Consider the following 18,330-nt stretch of genomic DNA (forward strand, 5'->3'; position numbering starts at 1 on the left):
TACAGACAATAATAAACAAATTACAGATATTTAAACTAATTACACCTAATCTAATAGCCCTATCAAAATAAAAAAGCCACCCCAAAATAAACTTAACTATCAATAGCCCTTAAAAGACCCTTTTGTGGGGCATTGCCGCAAAGTAATCAGCTCTTTTACCTGTAAAACAAAATGCAAACTCCCCCCCCCCCCAACAGTAAAACCCACCACCCACACAACCAACCCCCCAAATAAAATACTATTTTTAGGTTAGGGTTTGGGCCTGCAAAAGAGCTAACTGCCCTTTTAAGGGCAATGCCCATGCAAATGCCCTTTTCAGGGCAATGGGGAGCTTAGGTTTTTTTAGATAGTATTTTATTTGGGGGGTTTTGTTGTGTGGGTGGTGTGTTTTACTGTTGGGGGGATGTTTGTATTATTTTTTTTACAGGTAAAAGTGCTGATTACTTTGGGGCAATGCCCCGCAAAAGGCCCTTTTAAGGGCTATTGGTAGTTTAGTTTAGGCTAGGGTTTTTTTTTTATTTTGGGGGGGCTTTTTTTATTTTGATAGGGCTATTAGATTAGGTGTAATTAGTTTAAATATCTGTAATTTGTTTATTATTTTCTGTAATTTAGTGTTGTTTTTTTTTGTACTTTAGCTAATTTAATTTAATTTAGGTAATTGTATTTAATTTAGTTTATTTAATTAAAGTGTAGTGTTAGGTGTTAGTGCAACTTAGGTTAGGTTTTATTTTACAGGTACTTTTGTATTTATTTTAGCTAGGTAGTTATTAAATAGTTAATAACTATTTAGTAACTATTCTACCTAGGTAAAATAAATACAAACTTGCCTGTAAAATAAAAATAAATCCTAAGATCGATACAATGTAACTATTAGTTATATTGTAGCTAGCTTAGGGTTTATTTTTACAAGTAAGTATTTAGTTTTAAATAGGAATTATTTAGTTAATGATAGTAATTTTCTTTAGATTTATTTAAATTATATTTAAGTTAGGGGGTGTTAGGGTTTGGGTTAGTCTTAGATTTAGGAGTTAATAACTTAATATACTGGCGACGACGTTGGGGGCGGCAGATTAGGGGTTAATAAATGTAGGTAGGTGGCGGCGATGTTAGGGATGGAAGATTAGGAGTTAATAATATTTAACTAATGTTTGCGAGGCGGGAGTGCAGCGCTTTAGGGGTTAATATGTTTATTATAGTGGCGGCGATGTTGGGGCGGCAGATTAGGGGTTAATAAGTGTGGGCAGGTTGCGGCGACATTGGGGGCGGCAGATTAGGGGTTAATAAATAGTATGTAGGTGTCTGTGATATTGGGGGCAGCAGATTAGGGGTTCATAAGTATAATGTAGGTGGCGGCGGTGTCTGGAGCAGCAGATTAGGGGTTAATAAGTATAAAGTAGGTGTCTGCGATGTCGGGGGCGGCAGATTAGGGTTAATAACTGTAAGATTAGGGGTGTTTAGACTTGGGGTTCATGTTAGGGTGTTAGGTGTAGACATAACTTTTATTTCCCCATAGGAATCAATGGAGCTGCGTTTTTGCAGGTGTTAGACTTTTTCTCAGCCGGCTCTCCCCGTTGATTCCTATGGGGAAATTGTGCACAAGCACGTAGACCAGCTCACCTCTGACTTGAGCAGCGCTGATATTGGAGTGCGGTAATGAGCAAAATTTTGCTCAACACTCACTTCTTGTCTTTTAACGCCGGGTTTTTGAAAACTCGTAATACCAGCGCTGTAGGTAAGTGAGCGGTGAGACAAAACTGCTCGTTAGCACCGCATAACCTCTAACGCAAAACTCGTAATCGAGGCCACTGTGTTGGTTATGCAAAACTGGGGAACGTGTAATATCTAAAAAAAAATCCATCTTTTAAAACAAAAACAATTCTATTGTAGACTGTCCCTTTAACACATTCTTTTCTGTCATATAAACCGCCAACATGACAATTCAAAAAGCACATTTTTAAAAACATGAATATACTATGTGGTTATCAGTAACAAAATAAAATGGTTTGTTTTTCTCTACAAAAAGTTAATCAATCTATAACATTATTGTTGTTGTAACTAACAGATTAGCTTTATCTTCATGCTCTTCACTATGGACTGCAGGGAAACCACTTTTTAGTTACTTATGCTTTTAAGAACAATGTTATTCAGAAACATTTCTAAATTAAGTTTCAATCGAATATTTAAAAAAAAAAAAACCCTATATATTAGGTAGCAATGAACAGTTACTAATTCATGAAAACACAAAATGTGACTGAACGTACAGACTGTGCAAAATGAGGGCAGAACATCTCTTGCACAGGGCTACTTAGAATTCATGTGGTGCAGTGATTTGGATGCTTAAAGGGATGTGCAGAGAATTACATTGTTATAATAAAATCACATTTTCTGACGTGCTTTGGAAAGGAACACGTTGTGACTGACAATGAGGGTTTTCTAAAATGAAATACGTCTGATATATTCTGGGGTTTTGCCAGCTGTTTACTTTGGGACAAAATGCCCGACTGCCAACGGCCACGCAGCTAAACAAAAGTGCCAGATGTAACTGATCTCATCTCAAAATAGTGTCTTAGAACAACAAGATCTAGATTACAGAGCTTGCTAGAATACAATTTTCTACCTTTAGGGCCAGGTGTTTAACACAAAATCTGCACTATAGTTGCAATTACAAATTATTGTTGCTTTATCTTTGTTTCATGTGATTTTCAGTTATGTAATGAGATTTCTTGAATTGTATCAGTCAAGAAAAGCTAATCGAAACACAAGGAAATAGTGATTTATTCTGCTGTAAAGGGAAATATTCACCTTCAGCAGCTAATAATTCCATTTTACTTTTGCACTTTTAGGCCCCAGAAGTCATTATGTCCCAGCATTATGATGCCAAGGCAGACCTGTGGAGCATTGGTACCATTATTTTCCAGTGTCTGACTGGCAAGGCACCTTTCCAGGTAATTTTTTTAATATAATACAATTCAAAACATATTTACATTTATTATATGTGATTAGTCTTATAAATACATGTATAGCATGTTCAGTTATGCACATCTAATATCTCAGTGTAATGTTTGAATGTGTGAAGCTTTATTGTAAAACTGCATTTGCCAATATATTGCTCAAAATGTGATTCTGACTTAAAAATATGGTTCTATCTGTCTATCTATCCAGATAGAATAACATTGAAAATAACAGTAAACTCTGTGATAATTTATCATTGAATTTTATTTGTCTTTTTGTAAATAGCAATTCTTTTTAATCTTCTGCGCAAAGATTGTCCAAAATCTTAGCAGGATTCCTCATCTATATATTACAATTTTAACATTGGAAAACTCAGTCAACCCATACATTGGATGCCCACATGATGACCTTTGGTAGCTGCCACTCTTTTGTTGCTGCTGATCAAATGAGCACAGGCCTTTATCAACAATTAAACCTTTAGCTACTGTGATCACAGCCCCAGATGCAGAACTGTTCTTCACTTTCTGCAATGAGATTTTTTTAGTGAAAATTTTTCTGCAGGTCATTTTTAAATAAAATAAAATTTTAAATTACACAGTTACACTAAGGTACCAGTTTAACTGCAATGTGTTGGTTAACAGAAGAATAAAGCAATTTCTCTTGTTAAGTGTGTTCAGTCCACGGGTCATCCATTACTTATGGGATATATTCTCCTTCCCAACAGGAAGTTGCAAGAGGATCACCCAAGCAGAGCTGCTATATAGCTCCTCCCCTCACATGTCATATCCAGTCATTCTCTTGCAACCCTCAACAAAGAAGGAGGTCGCGAGAGGAGCTGGAGTTTTTACTTAACTATTCTTCAATCAAAAGTTTGTTATTTTAAATGGCACCGGAGTGTGCTTTTTTTCTATCTCAGGCAGTATTTGGAAGAAGAAACTGCCTGCGTTTTTTATCTATGATCTTAGCAGGCGTAACTAAGATCCACTGGCTGTTCTCGACATTCTGAGGAGTGGGGTAACTTCAGAAACTGGGAATAGCATGCGGGGTCCTCCGCAAATGAGGTATGTGCAGTACTTTATTTTCTGGGAATGGAATTGACTAAGAAAATACTGCTGTTACCGTATGATGTAAGTACAGCCTTAAATGCAGTAGTAGCAACTGGTATCAGGCTGATAAATGTATGCGCAGTCGAGTTATATTCTAGGGACTAGAATTTGACTGAGAAAATACTGTTAACACTGAAATAATACTTAAGCCTTCTCTGCAGTGGTAGCGACTGGTAGCAGGCTTAGTGATAGCTTTGCATGACATTGAAAAATGTTTTTTAATAAAACGTTTACTGGCATGTTATTCGTTTTTTGTGAGGTACTTTGGTGATAAATCGCTTTGGGCATGATTTTTTTCCACATGGCTAACATATTTTTCTGCATGGAAACCGTTATATCAGGGCTCCCACTGTTGTGATTGGAGTGGGAGGGCCCTTGTTTTAGCGCCTTGTTGCGCAGTTAAAATTATTGCACAGTCTTTCTGCTTCTTCCTCCTTGATCCAGGACGTCTCTAGAGAGCTCAGGGGTCTGCAAATTTCATTTGTGAGGGAGGTAAACAGTCACAGCAGATCTGTGACAGTGTGCTGACTGTGATTAAAAGCGTTAAATCTTAATTGATATCTGTTTTATCCGTTTTGGGTATCGAGGGGTTAATCATCCTTTTTGCTAATGGGTGCAATCCTCTGCTAATAATACACTTCTTGTTAAGAATTGTTTAATTATATCTGTATTTTTGAAGCGCTGCAGCGTTTTTTATATTGCTTGTAAAACTTATTGAAAGTGATTTCCAAGCTTGTTAGTTTCATTGCTAAGTCTGTTTTAAACATGTCTGATTCAGAGGAAACTGTTTGTTCATCATGTTCAAAAGCCAATGTGGAGCCCAATAGAACGATGTGTACCAATTGTATTGATATTGCTTTGAATAAAAGTCAATCTGTACCGATAAAGAAGCTATCACCAGACAACAAGGGGGAAGTTATGCCACCTAACTCTCCTCACGTGTCAGTACCTGCGTCTCCCGCTCGGGAGATGCGTAGGATTGAGACACCTAGTACATCTAGGCCCTTACAAATCACTTTACATGATATGGCTAATGTTATGAAAGAAGTATTATATAATATGCACGAATTAAGGGGCAAACGCGATAGCTCTGGGTTAAGGACAGAGCGCGCTGATGACACGAGAGCCATGTCTGATACTGCGTCACAATTTGCAGAACATGAGGACGGTGAGCTTCATTCTGTCGGTGACGGTTCTGATCCGGGGAGACCGGATTCAGAAATTTCAAATTTTAAATTTAAGCTTGAGAACCTCCGTGTGTTACTAGGGGAGGTATTAGCGGCTCTGAATGATTGCGACACGGTGGCAATTCCAGAGAAATTGTGTAGGTTGGATAGATACTATGCGGTACCGGTGTGTACTGACGTTTTTCCTATACCAAAAAGACTTACAGAAATTATAAGTAAGGAGTGGGATAGACCCGGTGTGCCTTTTTCCCCTCCCCCGATATTTAGAAAAATGTTCCCTATAGACGCCACCACACGAGACTTATGGCAGACGGTCCCTAAGGTGGAGGGAGCAGTTTCTACGTTAGCCAAGCGTACCACTATCCCGGTGGAGGATAGCTGTGCTTTCTCAGATCCAATGGATAAAAAATTAGAGGGTTATCTTAAGAAAATGTTTGTTCAACAGGGTTTTATATTGCAGCCTCTTGCATGCATTGCGCCTGTCACGGCTGCAGCGGCATTCTGGTTTGAGTCTCTGGAAGAGGCGATTCGCACAGAGCCGTTGGATGAGGCCTTGAGCAAAGTTAGAACCCTTAAGCAAGCTAATGCGTTTGTTTCAGATGCCGTAGTACATCTAACCAAACTTACGGCTAAAAATTCTGGATTCGCCATACAGGCGCGCAGAGCGCTCTGGCTTAAATCCTGGTCAGCGGATGTAACTTCCAAGTCTAAACTACTTAACATTCCTTTCAAAGGGCAGACCTTATTCGGGCCCGGCTTGAAGGAAATTATTGCTGACATTATGGGAGGTAGGGGCCACGCCCTTCCTCAGGACAGGGCCAAACCAAAGGCCAAACAGTCTAATTTTCGTGCCTTTTGTAACTTCAAGGCAGGAGCAGCATCGACTTCCTCCACTCCAAAACAGGAAGGAACTACTGCTCGTTACAGACAAGGTTGGAAAGGCAACCAGTCATGGAACAAGGGCAAGCAGGCCAGAAAGCCTACTCCCGCCCCTAAGACAGCATGAAGACAGGGCCCCCTATCCAGAGACGGATTTAGTGGGGGGCAGACTTTCTCTCTTTGCCCAGGCTTGGGCAAGAGATGTGCAGGATCCCTGGACGTTAAAGATTATATCTCAGGGATACCTTCTGGATTTCAAATCCTCTCCTCCACAAGGGAGGTTCCATCTTTTGAGGTTATCGACAAACCTAGTAAAGAGAGAGGCATTTCTACAATGTGTACAAGACCTCTTAATCATGGAGGTGATCCACTCAGTTCCGCGATCGGAACAGGGACAAGGATTTTACTCAAATCTATTTGTGGTTCCCAAAAAAGAGGGAACCTTCAGACCAATCTTGGACTTAAAGATCTTAAACAAATTCCTAAGGGTACCATCGTTCAAGATGGAAACCATTCGAACCATCCTACCCATGATCCAAGAGGGTCAATATATGACCACGGTGGACTTAAAGGATGCTTACCTTCATATACCGATTCACAAAGATCATTATCGGTACCCGAGGTTTGCCTTTCTAGACAGGCATTACCTTCGGGTTAGCCACGGCCCCGAGAATTTTTACGAAGGTTCTGGGCTCACTTCTAGCGGTACTAAGACCACGAGGCATAGCGGTGGCTCCGTACCTAGACGACATTCTGATACAAGCGTCAAGTTTTCAGAATGCAAAGTCTCATACAGAGATAGTTCTAGCATTTCTGAGGTCGCATGGGTGGAAAGTGAACGTGGAAAAGAGTTCTCTGTTACCACTCACACGGGTTCCTTTTCTAGGGACTCTTATAGATTCTGTAGAGATGAAGATTTACCTGACGGAGTCCAGGTTATCAAAGATTCTCAATGCTTGCCGTGTCCTTCATTCCATTCCAAGCCCATCAGTAGCTCAGTGCATGGAGGTAATCTGCTTAATGGTCACGGCAATGGACATAGTGCCATTTGGGCGCCTGCATCTCAGACCGCTGCAACTATGCATGCTCAGTCAATGGAACGGGGATTACTCAGATCTGTCCCCTTTGCTAAATCTGGACCAGGAGACCAGAGATTCGTTTCTCTGGTGGTTGTCACCGGTTCATCTGTCCAAAGGAATGACCTTTCGCAGGCCAGATTGGACGATTGTAACAACGGATGCCAGTCTTCTAGGCTGGGGAGCAGTCTGGAATTCCCTGAAGGCTCAGGGATCGTGGACTCAGGAGGAGAAACTCCTCCCAATAAACATTCTAGAATTAAGAGCAATATTCAATGCTCTTCTAGCTTGGCCTCAGTTAGCAAAGCTGAGGTTCATCAGATTTCAGTCGGACAATATCACGACTGTGGCTTACATCAATCATCAAGGGGGAACCAGGAGTTCCCTAGCGATGTTGGAAGTCTCGAAGATAATTCGCTGGGCAGAGTCTCACTCTTGCCACCTGTCAGCGATTTACATCCCAGGCGTAGAGAACTGGGAGGCGGATTTCCTAAGTCGCCAGACTTTTCATCCGGGAGAGTGGGAACTTCACCCGGAGGTATTTGCTCAACTGATTCGTCGTTGGGGCAAACCGGATCTGGATCTCATGGCATCTCGCCAGAACGCGAAGCTTCCTTGTTACGGATCCAGGTCCAGGGACCGGGAGCGGTGCTGGTAGATGCATTAGCAGCCCCTTGGGTTTTCAACATAGCTTATGTGTTTCCACCATTTCCGTTGCTACCTCGGCTGATTGCCAGGATCAAACAGGAGAGGGCATCGGTAATTCTGATAGCGCCTGCGTGGCCACGCAGGACCTGGTATGCAGACCTAGTGGACATGTCGTCCTGTCCACCATGGCCTCTTCCTCTGAGGCAGGACCTTCTAATTCAGGGTCCTTTCAACCATTCAAACCTAATTTCTCTGAGGCTGACTGCCTGGAAATTGAACGCTTGATTCTATCAAAGCGTGGGTTTTTGGATTCAGTTATTGATACATTAATACAGGCTCGGAAACCTGTGACAAGAAAAATTTACCATAAGATATGGCGTAAATATTTATATTGGTGCGAATCCAAGAGTTACTCATGGAGTAAGGTTAGGATTCCTAGGATATTAGCTTTTCTACAAGAGGGTTTAGAAGAGGGTTTATCCGCTAGTTCGCTAAAGGGACAGATTTCAGCTCTGTCTATTCTTTTACACAAACGTCTGGCAGAGCATCCAGACGTCCAGGCCTTTTGTCAGGCTTTGGCTAGAATTAAGCCTGTGTTTAAAGCTGTTGCTCCTCCGTGGAGCTTAAACTTGGTTCTTAAAGTTCTTCAGGGTGTTCCGTTTGAACCCCTTCATTCCATTGATATTAAGCTTTTATCTTGGAAAGTTTTGTTTTTGATGGCTATTTCCTCGGCTCGAAGAGTCTCTGAGTTATCTGCCTTACATTGTGATTCTCCTTATCTGATCTTTCATTCAGATAAGGTAGTTCTGCGTACTAAACCTGGGTTTTTACCTAAGGTTGTTTCTAACAGGAATATCAATCAAGAGATTGTTGTTCCATCATTATGTCCTAATCCTTCTTCAAAGAAGGAACGTCTTTTGCATAATCTAGACGTGGTCCGTGCTCTGAAGTTCTACTTACAGGCAACTAAAGATTTTAGACAAACTTCTTCTCTGTTTGTCGTTTACTCTGGACAGAGGAGAGGTCAAAAGGCTTCGGCTACCTCTCTCTCTTTTTGGCTTCGTAGCATAATACGTTTAGCCTATGAGACTGCTGGACAGCAGCCTCCTGAAAGAATTACAGCTCATTCCACTAGAGCTGTGGCTTCCACCTGGGCCTTTAAGAATAAGGCCTCTGTTGAACAGATTTGCAAGGCTGCAACTTGGTCTTCACTTCATACTTTTTCCAAATTTTACAAATTTGACACTTTCGCTTCTTCTGAGGCTGTTTTTGGGAGAAAGGTTCTACAGGCAGTGGTTCCTTCTGTTTAATGTTCCTGCCTTGTCCCTCCCATCATCCGTGTACTTAGCTTTGGTATTGGTATCCCATAAGTAATGGATGATCCGTGGACTTAACACACTTAACAAGAGAAAACATAATTTATGCTTACCTGATAAATTTATTTCTCTTGTAGTGTGTTCAGTCCACGGCCCGCCCTGTCTTTTTCAGGCAGGTTCTAAATTTTAAAATTATAACTCCAGTCACCACTGCACCTTATAGTTTCTCCTTTCTCGTCTTGTTTCGGTCGAATGACTGGATATGACATGTGAGGGGAGGAGCTATATAGCAGCTCTGCTTGGGTGATCCTCTTGCAACTTCCTGTTGGGAAGGAGAATATATCCCATAAGTAATGGATGACCCGTGGACTGAACACACTACAAGAGAAATAAATTTATCAGGTAAGCATAAATTATGTTTTTTAATGCTTTATAATATAATTGCATTGAAAATTAGCTGCATACAAAAAATAAATTTTAAAATGTCCCTTGAATAAATGTGTTTCCTTTTCTCTTGGTCTAACATAGAACTGTAGTAATAAAAAAGATGCAATGCTCATACTAACGTCTTACATTCAGAATAAACAGCTTTGCAGACTGAGAAAGCCTAGGGGGTGGGTTTGAAAAAATCTCTGAGAGCCAGTCAACAAGCAATGTGCTGCTGCTTTGCAGCGCTACTGCATATTTGACTGCTTACTACAAACAGCACTTTGCTCTGGATGCACTGTGTTAAGGAAAACTTACACACTGCAACCAAAGAACAGCTCTGTTTGAAGAGAACTGTCTAATGTGGAGCAGCACTACAAAGTTCAAGCGCTAACAGTTCCTGCATGCATCCTGTTCTTTCTGCAGACATGCTGCATTTTCTGCGATGACATCTCAGATCACTGTATGTTCTGCCTTGGGGATCACAGCCCCAGAAAAAAAGCTGACACCTGTACACGTAATAGGATACAGTAGCATTTGCTGTGTTAAGAATTGACTTACATTTTTTGTAACTATATTTGAGGCAGCCATAAATTCAAAAGACTGGTGTGTTTATGCAGTATACAAGGATGAACTATCAGATCTCTATAAGTATTAAAGGGATAGGAAAGTCAAAAATAAAGTTGCATGATTCCGAGCATGTCATTTTAAGACCCTTTTAAATTAACTTCTATTTTCAAATGTACTTTGTTCTCTTGATATCCCTTATTGAAAAAGAATACGCACATATCCTACACTAGTGGGAGCTAGCTGCTAATTGGTGCCTGCACACATTTGTCTCTTGTGATTGGCTGACTAGATGTGTTCAGCTAGCTGCCAGTAGTGCAATGCTGTTTCTTCAGCAAAGGATAACAAGGGAATGAAGCAAACTTGATAATAGAAGTGAATTGAAAAGTTATTAAAAATTCTATGTTCTGGGGGGCGGAGCCAGCGCTCAATGGAGACGGCTGCACTTGTGTGAGCTCCGGTCTCCCTACAGGGCAAAATAAGCTCAATATGTGCATAGCCAGATCAATATGCCGTGTAACGTTGCCTAAATGTGCATAGACCTTTTCTCACAACCTGCGCCCATGCCATCTGGGCTCTAACCGGTAGCGATACTGACACACTGCTTGCCGGACATGTGCTGCACCAACGGGAGGGCTATGGGGCCTACATCTGAATAGCGGAGGTAACCGCCTCAAGTCCAGCTACATCGATGCCATCAAATGCCTTCGCACTAACAAGCATCCTCATGCAGGTGAGACTTGCGCTCTTGTATATTAGTGACTTGGGATATAATAAGCCAAAGCAGAGTTCTGGGGCAGAAGCATAAAGGGACGCAGCCGCCATCTTGGACAGAGAGACACGCTGCACAGAGCTAAACGGCCGGATAGCATTCAGTGATGGAATGGATAAGGGGAATAAGGCTGTTTAATAGACACCCTGCTCATTTTGATTGCTATTAGCTCCGGAGACATAATAGCCTTTTAAAGTGATGCCACACTTCTTCCTGTCCTAGCACTCATATTAACACATCTACAGGCTCACTACAGAAGCTAAGTTACTTTCCTCTGGCGCACCAAAAGTATTCTCTGCTGAACATCTTACAGCAACTAACACTGCCTCTCCCAGCTATCTGGGATTGGTGAATCTGTTGACATACAGGACATATTTAATTTTTATTATAGCGCTCAGCATGTCTCCAAAAAAGGGAAACAAGCCAGAAAGATCTGCCAAAAAGCAAACATCTGTGAATCCATCTGTCAATAATTTTTTCAAACAACTAGATTCATCTACTAAAAAAATGACAGCCACACGTGACACCAGGACTGATGTATCCTCTGCTTCATCTGAATCGGAGGGGGAAAGTCTGGCTCCTGCCATCTCAGTCCCAAAAGCCCTCTTAGACTCACTACCCTCCAAAAAAGATTTCTCTGCCCTAATCTGTCAAGTGAAGCAGTGTATTAGAGAGGAGATTTCTGAGATCAAAAAAGATCTATCGGATTTGGGCCAAAGGGTGGAGAAACTGGAGGACAACTCGGACCTCGCCAGCTCCAATATAACTTTCCTCCGCTCCAAGGCTACGTCACAGGATGACCTCATATTCCAGATGGAAAATAAAATAGACGATTTAGAAAATCGGAGTCGTCGAGGCAACATTAGAATAAGGGGAATCCCAGAGACTATACCAGCAACAGAATTGGAAGATTATTTACAAGGCCTCTTTACCTCCATCATTGGGGTTGACCCTGAAGCCACTATAGCCTTAGATCGCTTTCATAGAGCTTTGCGATCAAAGCCCCTAGGAGACCAGCCTCCAAGGGATGTTATTGTTAAAATCACAAGCTACCAAATTAAAGAAGAGATTATGAAGAAAGCGAGGCAGAAATATCCACTCAAATACAGATCTGAACCCGTTCAGCTATATGAGGATCTGACACCCAGAACTCTACAGAAAAGAAGAGAATTTAAACACTTTACGGCCAAGCTGCGACAACGCAATATCCCATATAGATGGGGTCACCCTTTCAACCTACAAATACCTTGGAGGGGAAGACGACTGATCTGCAACTCTGTTGAGGACATTCCAAAGGTCTGTAAAGATTTAGAGATAACACCACCCTCCCCACTTACTGATTCCACTGAAACAGCGACAGGGGAAGCTAGACCTGCTCCACCACTTCCACAGAGAACAGAATGGAAGAAAACCACAACAAAGACTGGCAACAATGAAACCCGAGCTTCTGGTCCCACGACTACATTGGGGAAGTGACTTTTCTCACACATGGGACAATTATAACTGAACTTGCATACAGTGATGAACATTGTTGGTCCTAGATGCGCCCCAGCGCTGTGGAGTCTGCCCGTCCTGGCCTTCCCCGGAATTTTATGATGGGGGGGCTGGGGCGGGATGGACTCTGCATGTGGTTCTGGGAGATGGGGTACCTGCTGGTTAGTGGAGAAGATGCCAGCGGGAGAAAGAGCGGTATAAGGTAACAACCTGACCAGCGGAGGCCCTGCCCTGCTAATTGTTCTAAATTGGTTCTAAGTTATTATGCAATAATGTTAGCTATGTTGGAGAGTCCCTGTAGGCTATTTTTAATTGTTTAGTTGTGTTTCTCTGTCTTCTGGTAAAGAATTGGTGGCTATGGTATCATCTGCCTTGCCACACGAGATGCACTATATACACTAAGTCTTAGGAAAATATGATGCCCGACTGGGGTCTGTATTCCCCCTACAAGAAAAATACTGTTCTATGTTTTACATGTTTGCACCAGTTGTGCTATGTTTGCTATGTTTATATATTGTTTTATTTCTCTACAGACATACTGTTATTGGATACAGCTTAGTATGAAACTTACTCATTATGTCCATGACCACCCCTCACAGAGTTTTACACACCTGGCTCATAATAAATTTCTAAAGAGAGTATCAAATAAATATGCCGTCCCAAGTTAACACACAATCCATACAAATCCTCACTCAGAATGTGAGAGGTTTTAACAGCCCCAATAAGAGAAGCATGGCCATTAGGGATCTATGTAGGAGAGGAGGGAAAATACTCCTATTACAGGAGACTCACTTCAAGACAGGGGGGATTCCTAGGTTTCTCTCTACTCAGTACCCATTACATTTTCATAGTACTAACTCATATAAAAAGGTCAATGGTGTCAGCATATTGATACATAAGTCTATCCCTTTCCAGCTTCAATCTATAGACAAAGACAAAGACGGCAGATACTTAGGTATAATGGGACTATTATTTGGCAAACCAATAACCATTATAAATTTATACTGCCCCAATATGAGACAAGACCTATTTTTCTCACGTGTCACTAATAGAATAGCAGATTTAACCAAAGGCCCCTTGATAGTGGCAGGAGATCTTAATGTCCCCTTGGTACCAGATATAGATAGTTCCAACCCGGCCACCCGACATAATCAAAAAGCTCTCTGCTCCATTTGGAGGGATATTAGGAAATTGACACTTCACGACGCATGGAGATACGCACATCCCCACACTAGGGATTACTCATTTTTTTCAAACCCTCAAAAGAGCTATTCGAGGCTAGACTACATTCTAGTTGATCATATGGCCCTATCTTTAATTAAAACAGTTAATATTAGGCATACGGTATGGTCGGACCACTCCCTAGTGGAGTGCAAACTGATATGGCCATCTGCCCCTATCAAGCCCTTTTTGTGGCGACTAGATAATTCTCTCCTGACGGACAAAACAGTGATAGTCATTTGCTGAACATCTAGACACTTATTTTACCCTTAATAACACTGCAGACGTCACACCCGCATTGGTTTGGGAGACCCATAAAGCCTACATTAGGGGTGAATTTATTAAATTTAAAGCCTTTAAGCGAAAACAATCTCTTAAAGAATACACTAAACTAGCTCAAGAGGTTCTGGAAGCTGATCTCGCCCTGAAGCTCCATCCTACAGATGGAGCTTTAGTTAAAACTCTTCAAGAAAAAAGAGATGAATTGAATAAACATTTACAAATTGAATCCCAAAGATATCAATTACACATAAAACAGAAATACTATGGAGAAGGAAATAGGACAGGGAAATTACTGGCGAGGGCGTTAAAAGCACAACGTGCCAACTCATATATCCATTCCCTCAAAACGCCACTGAACACCACAATAGAAGACACAAAATCCATTGGAGACTCCTTTAAAAACTTCTATCATAGACTCTACAATTTATACCCTAATAGACAACTTGCTCAGCACCAACTAAAATGTGAACAATATTTAGACAAGGTAACCCTTCCCAAACTTACTGAAAGTGAAGCAATGTTATTAGATGCCCCAATATCTGAGAGGGAAGTGCTAGACGCCATAAAGGAGTTGAAGCCGGAGAAGGCCCCAGGCCCTGACGGTTTCAGTAACCGATACTATAAATTATTTAAAACACAACTTGTACCGCATCTGCTCTCTCTATTTAACCATATTTCGGAACTCGAAGTTTTCCCTGATACTATGTTACAGGCCCATATTTCAGTCCTCCCTAAACCGGGAAAAAAGCCAGATACCCCAGCTAATTTTAGGCCAATCTCTCTGTTAAATGTAGATCTTAAGATTTATGCCAAAATCCTTGCGAATAGAATTAATACAATATTGCCCAATCTTATTCATTATGATCAAGTTGGTTTTGTCCCACAGAGAGAGGCCAAAGATAATATATGTAAAGTACTGAATCTATTAGAATATGTTAAAAAATCAAATACCCCTGCAGTATACCTGTCAACAGATGCTGAAAAGGCGTTTGATAGGCTAGACTGGACCTTTTTACAATCTACCCTTCAAAAATTTGGCTTCCCCTCAACATTTATTCAAAAAATATTTGCATTATACTCCAACCCTTCTGCTCATATTAAGGTCAATGGGGCCCTCTCTGACCATTTTGAAATTCGGAACGGCACGAGGCAGGGATGCCCGCTTTCTCCCATTCTCTTTATCTTATCTCTAGAGCCACTAGCTGTCAAATTACGTGAGCATCCACACATAAAAGGTATAACCATTGAGGAAGAAACATATAAATTAGCAATGTTTGCTGATGATATCCTGATGACCCTGACCGATCCAATACATTCCCTCCCACATGTACAGAACATCCTACAGGCCTTTGGGGCTGTATCAAATTTTCTTATAAACACCAATAAATCGGAACTATATCCAATCAATCTTACAGACAGGGAGGTAACACAGATTCAACAGACATTCCCATATAAAATTCAGACCCAAGCGTTAAAATACCTAGGAATTTTTCTCTCCCATAACACAGAAACCATTCGAAAACTGAACTATGGCCGCCTATTAGAGGAATTCCAGCAATTAACAACTTCTTGGCTCCCCAAAAAGAATATTTCTTGGCTGGGGAGAATAGCTGCTGCCAAGATGACTTTGCTACCAAAGGCCCTATATGTCATGCAGGCCTTACCAATTTCAGGGATTACAACAGATATTAGTAAATTACAATCTATAATGGACACCTATATCTGGTGCCGCAGACCCCCACGGCTAGCAAAAAATACATTATATAGGCTTAGGGAAGAGGGTGGGTTGGGGGCGCCGAATCTACACTTCTATAAAATGGCAATTACCTTAAACAGAATTGTGGAGTGGTGTAGACAGGGGACCGAATCCTATAAGAGATGTATCCAATTAGAATCCCAATTATTGAGAGTACCCCAATTGGGTGTAATGTGTTGGGCCCCTAATAAACCCCCCCTAGAGAAGATCGCAGATTATCCAATAATCAAAGAAACATGGTCAACATGGTCCAAAATACGGAACTCTCACAAACTTATCACATCAACTTATTCACCACTGACAACACTTAACCTTAATAGGGAACTTCGGGAAGGTCCCATAGGGATAAAACAATCTGTAAATACAACCTCAAAATTCCTAGAATATTTTCCCGTGTTCACATTAGTGGAAAGAGGGAAACTAGTACAGAGAGATATGTTGATCTCACAAGGCTATACCCAATTCCAATCTTGGTTTGCCTATCACCAGGTACGTCATTACCTTTCCATGCACAAATATAAACAGGACTTATTCAGAGCCCGAACTGTATTTGAACTCCTTTGTTCCGCCCAACAAACCCCCAAGAAAGTCATATCACTTATGTATAAAAATATCCTCAGATCACACTACCCAAACAAACCAAACTACACTAAAAGATGGGAGGGAGAATTAGGGATTGAAATCTCGCACAAGCAATGGGACTTATGGTTTCAGGCAACTGCTAGATCAGCGCATTCGGCGGCAGCACTTGAAACCAATATCAAAATACTCACCAGGTGGTATTTGACCCCTAGCAAATTAAAACACATATTCACAAAAGCCAGCAATAAGTGCTGGAGAGGATGTGACCAAGAGGGCACTATGCATCATATTTGGTGGGGTTGTGATAAACTACAACCATTCTGGACTCAAGTCCAAACACAGATAGGTAAAATTCTTGGAACTGACTTGACCCTTTCCCCTGAGGGAGTTTTATTTAATGCCAGCCCACATATCCCCTGTAAAATTAGAAAATGTCTCTATCAAATTTTACTAAATGCCGCAAAAAGACTTATCCCAAAGTTATGGAAGAAAACTCACCCACCCTCGGTTACTCATTGGCTTGACCTAGTTAAAAATACTTTGATATTGGAAAGATTATATTACCTTAGATTGGGCCGTTTGAATTTTTATCAGGATATGATATTTTTATGGGAACAATATTTATATAATGGGAGGACAGGGTCTTTGGAAAATGAGGTGGAGAGGAGAGGTGTGAATATATGATCTTTTGATTTTTGCTCAAGGCCATTCCTTGAGATAAATAAGTGAGGAGTATGGTACATGTGCTAGGGTGGCATGGATGAAGAAACTATAGGTTGATCCTTGCAGCAATAAACAAATCTTAAAGTTCAAACACCTAGCTAAAAATCTTGAGTGATAACCTGTGAAACCTTAGAGGGTCTATAACTGTAGTTAAGGTGGATATGCAACTATAAATAATGCTCTGGGTCTAAACCGAAAGCCATAGATATTGGAAAAAATACTGTATCTGTATACTATTGAATTTGTCATGCTGTCTATCCTGTTTTATTTTTTCTTTGTTTGTTTGTTTGAAAAATCAATAAAAGAAAAGATTTTTAAAAAAAAAAAAAAAAAAAAAAAAAAAAAAATTCTATGTTCTATTCAAATCATGAAAGAAAATTTGGGAGTTTCCTGTCCCTTTAACCCCTGGCATCTGCAGTTTAGTGCGTTATAGCTAAGGGTTAAACTCTGTTTTATAAAAAATGTAGTTCATACAGAGGTGACTGCAATACAGAAGGCCCACTGATGTATCCTGCTTATAATAACAGTTAACCTCGCTAGGGTACTTAACAGAACCAACAGTTTTATGGCATGCACAGAAGAGTGCTGTTGTGATTAAAGCTCCTCCCACTTGGATACACCTGTGTATACAGAGATGCGTTTTCTAACAGACCTCTTGATGTTGGCTATGAAAGATTTCTGCACTTCTGCGCCCTTTTGGCAAGGCGCCAGTAACAGTATTTTATATTTTTGCTGTTAACAACATATTAAATAATTATACAGCTGTCTCTATAGAGTTGGAGGTTGGGTAGCACAGATGCAGTTAAAATGAGCCCATGTGAGCATTAGAAATTCCTCTCTAAAGGACACACACGCACATATTACAACTTCAAATGATTGTCTTAAATAACTTGTGCTTTGTGTTCTAGTTATGTAACTGATTATTTATAAAACTCTTATGAATGTATCTTATATGATATCAAAGCTTGCAGAGGGAAACAGTCATACTGCTAGAAAGAAATAGGTGATTGCCGGAAAACAACAAATCATTAAAGTAACAGGAAACTGTAAGTGGAAATAATAGTAGGGAAATCTTTATTTGAGTTTAATTTAAAAGTAGCAGTGGGAATTGAAGATGTCCTAAATAAAACTGACAGAAGATGAGATAAATTAGCAACTTTTGAAAAGGTTTTAGAGTCTGAATACAGATGATCACATAAGAGGCAAAGGATTACCAGCTCTAGAAGTCATTGCAAGAGAGAAAATAACCTTTATTTTGTACAAAATCCAGCATGCGTGACCTCTTATTTCCCTGGGAGTAAAAGGATTGGCTGGAAGTCCTGTTGCATCAGGCACATTCCAAA

General features: G+C 40.7%; 1 protein-coding gene across 1 annotated transcript in view; it reads left to right on the forward strand.

Moving 5' to 3' along the window:
- The window catches only part of ULK1 (unc-51 like autophagy activating kinase 1), a 152,023-nt gene that overhangs the window by 68,876 nt on the left and 64,817 nt on the right, over positions 1–18,330 (forward strand). The window contains exon 8 of the mRNA XM_053701867.1: positions 2,844–2,945. Within this exon, the coding sequence (XP_053557842.1) occupies positions 2,844–2,945 (102 nt within the window). The remainder of the gene's footprint in view (positions 1–2,843; positions 2,946–18,330) is intronic.

This window comes from Bombina bombina, chromosome 2 (assembly GCF_027579735.1).
Source record: "Bombina bombina isolate aBomBom1 chromosome 2, aBomBom1.pri, whole genome shotgun sequence".
Classification (NCBI taxonomy): Eukaryota; Metazoa; Chordata; class Amphibia; order Anura; family Bombinatoridae; genus Bombina; species Bombina bombina.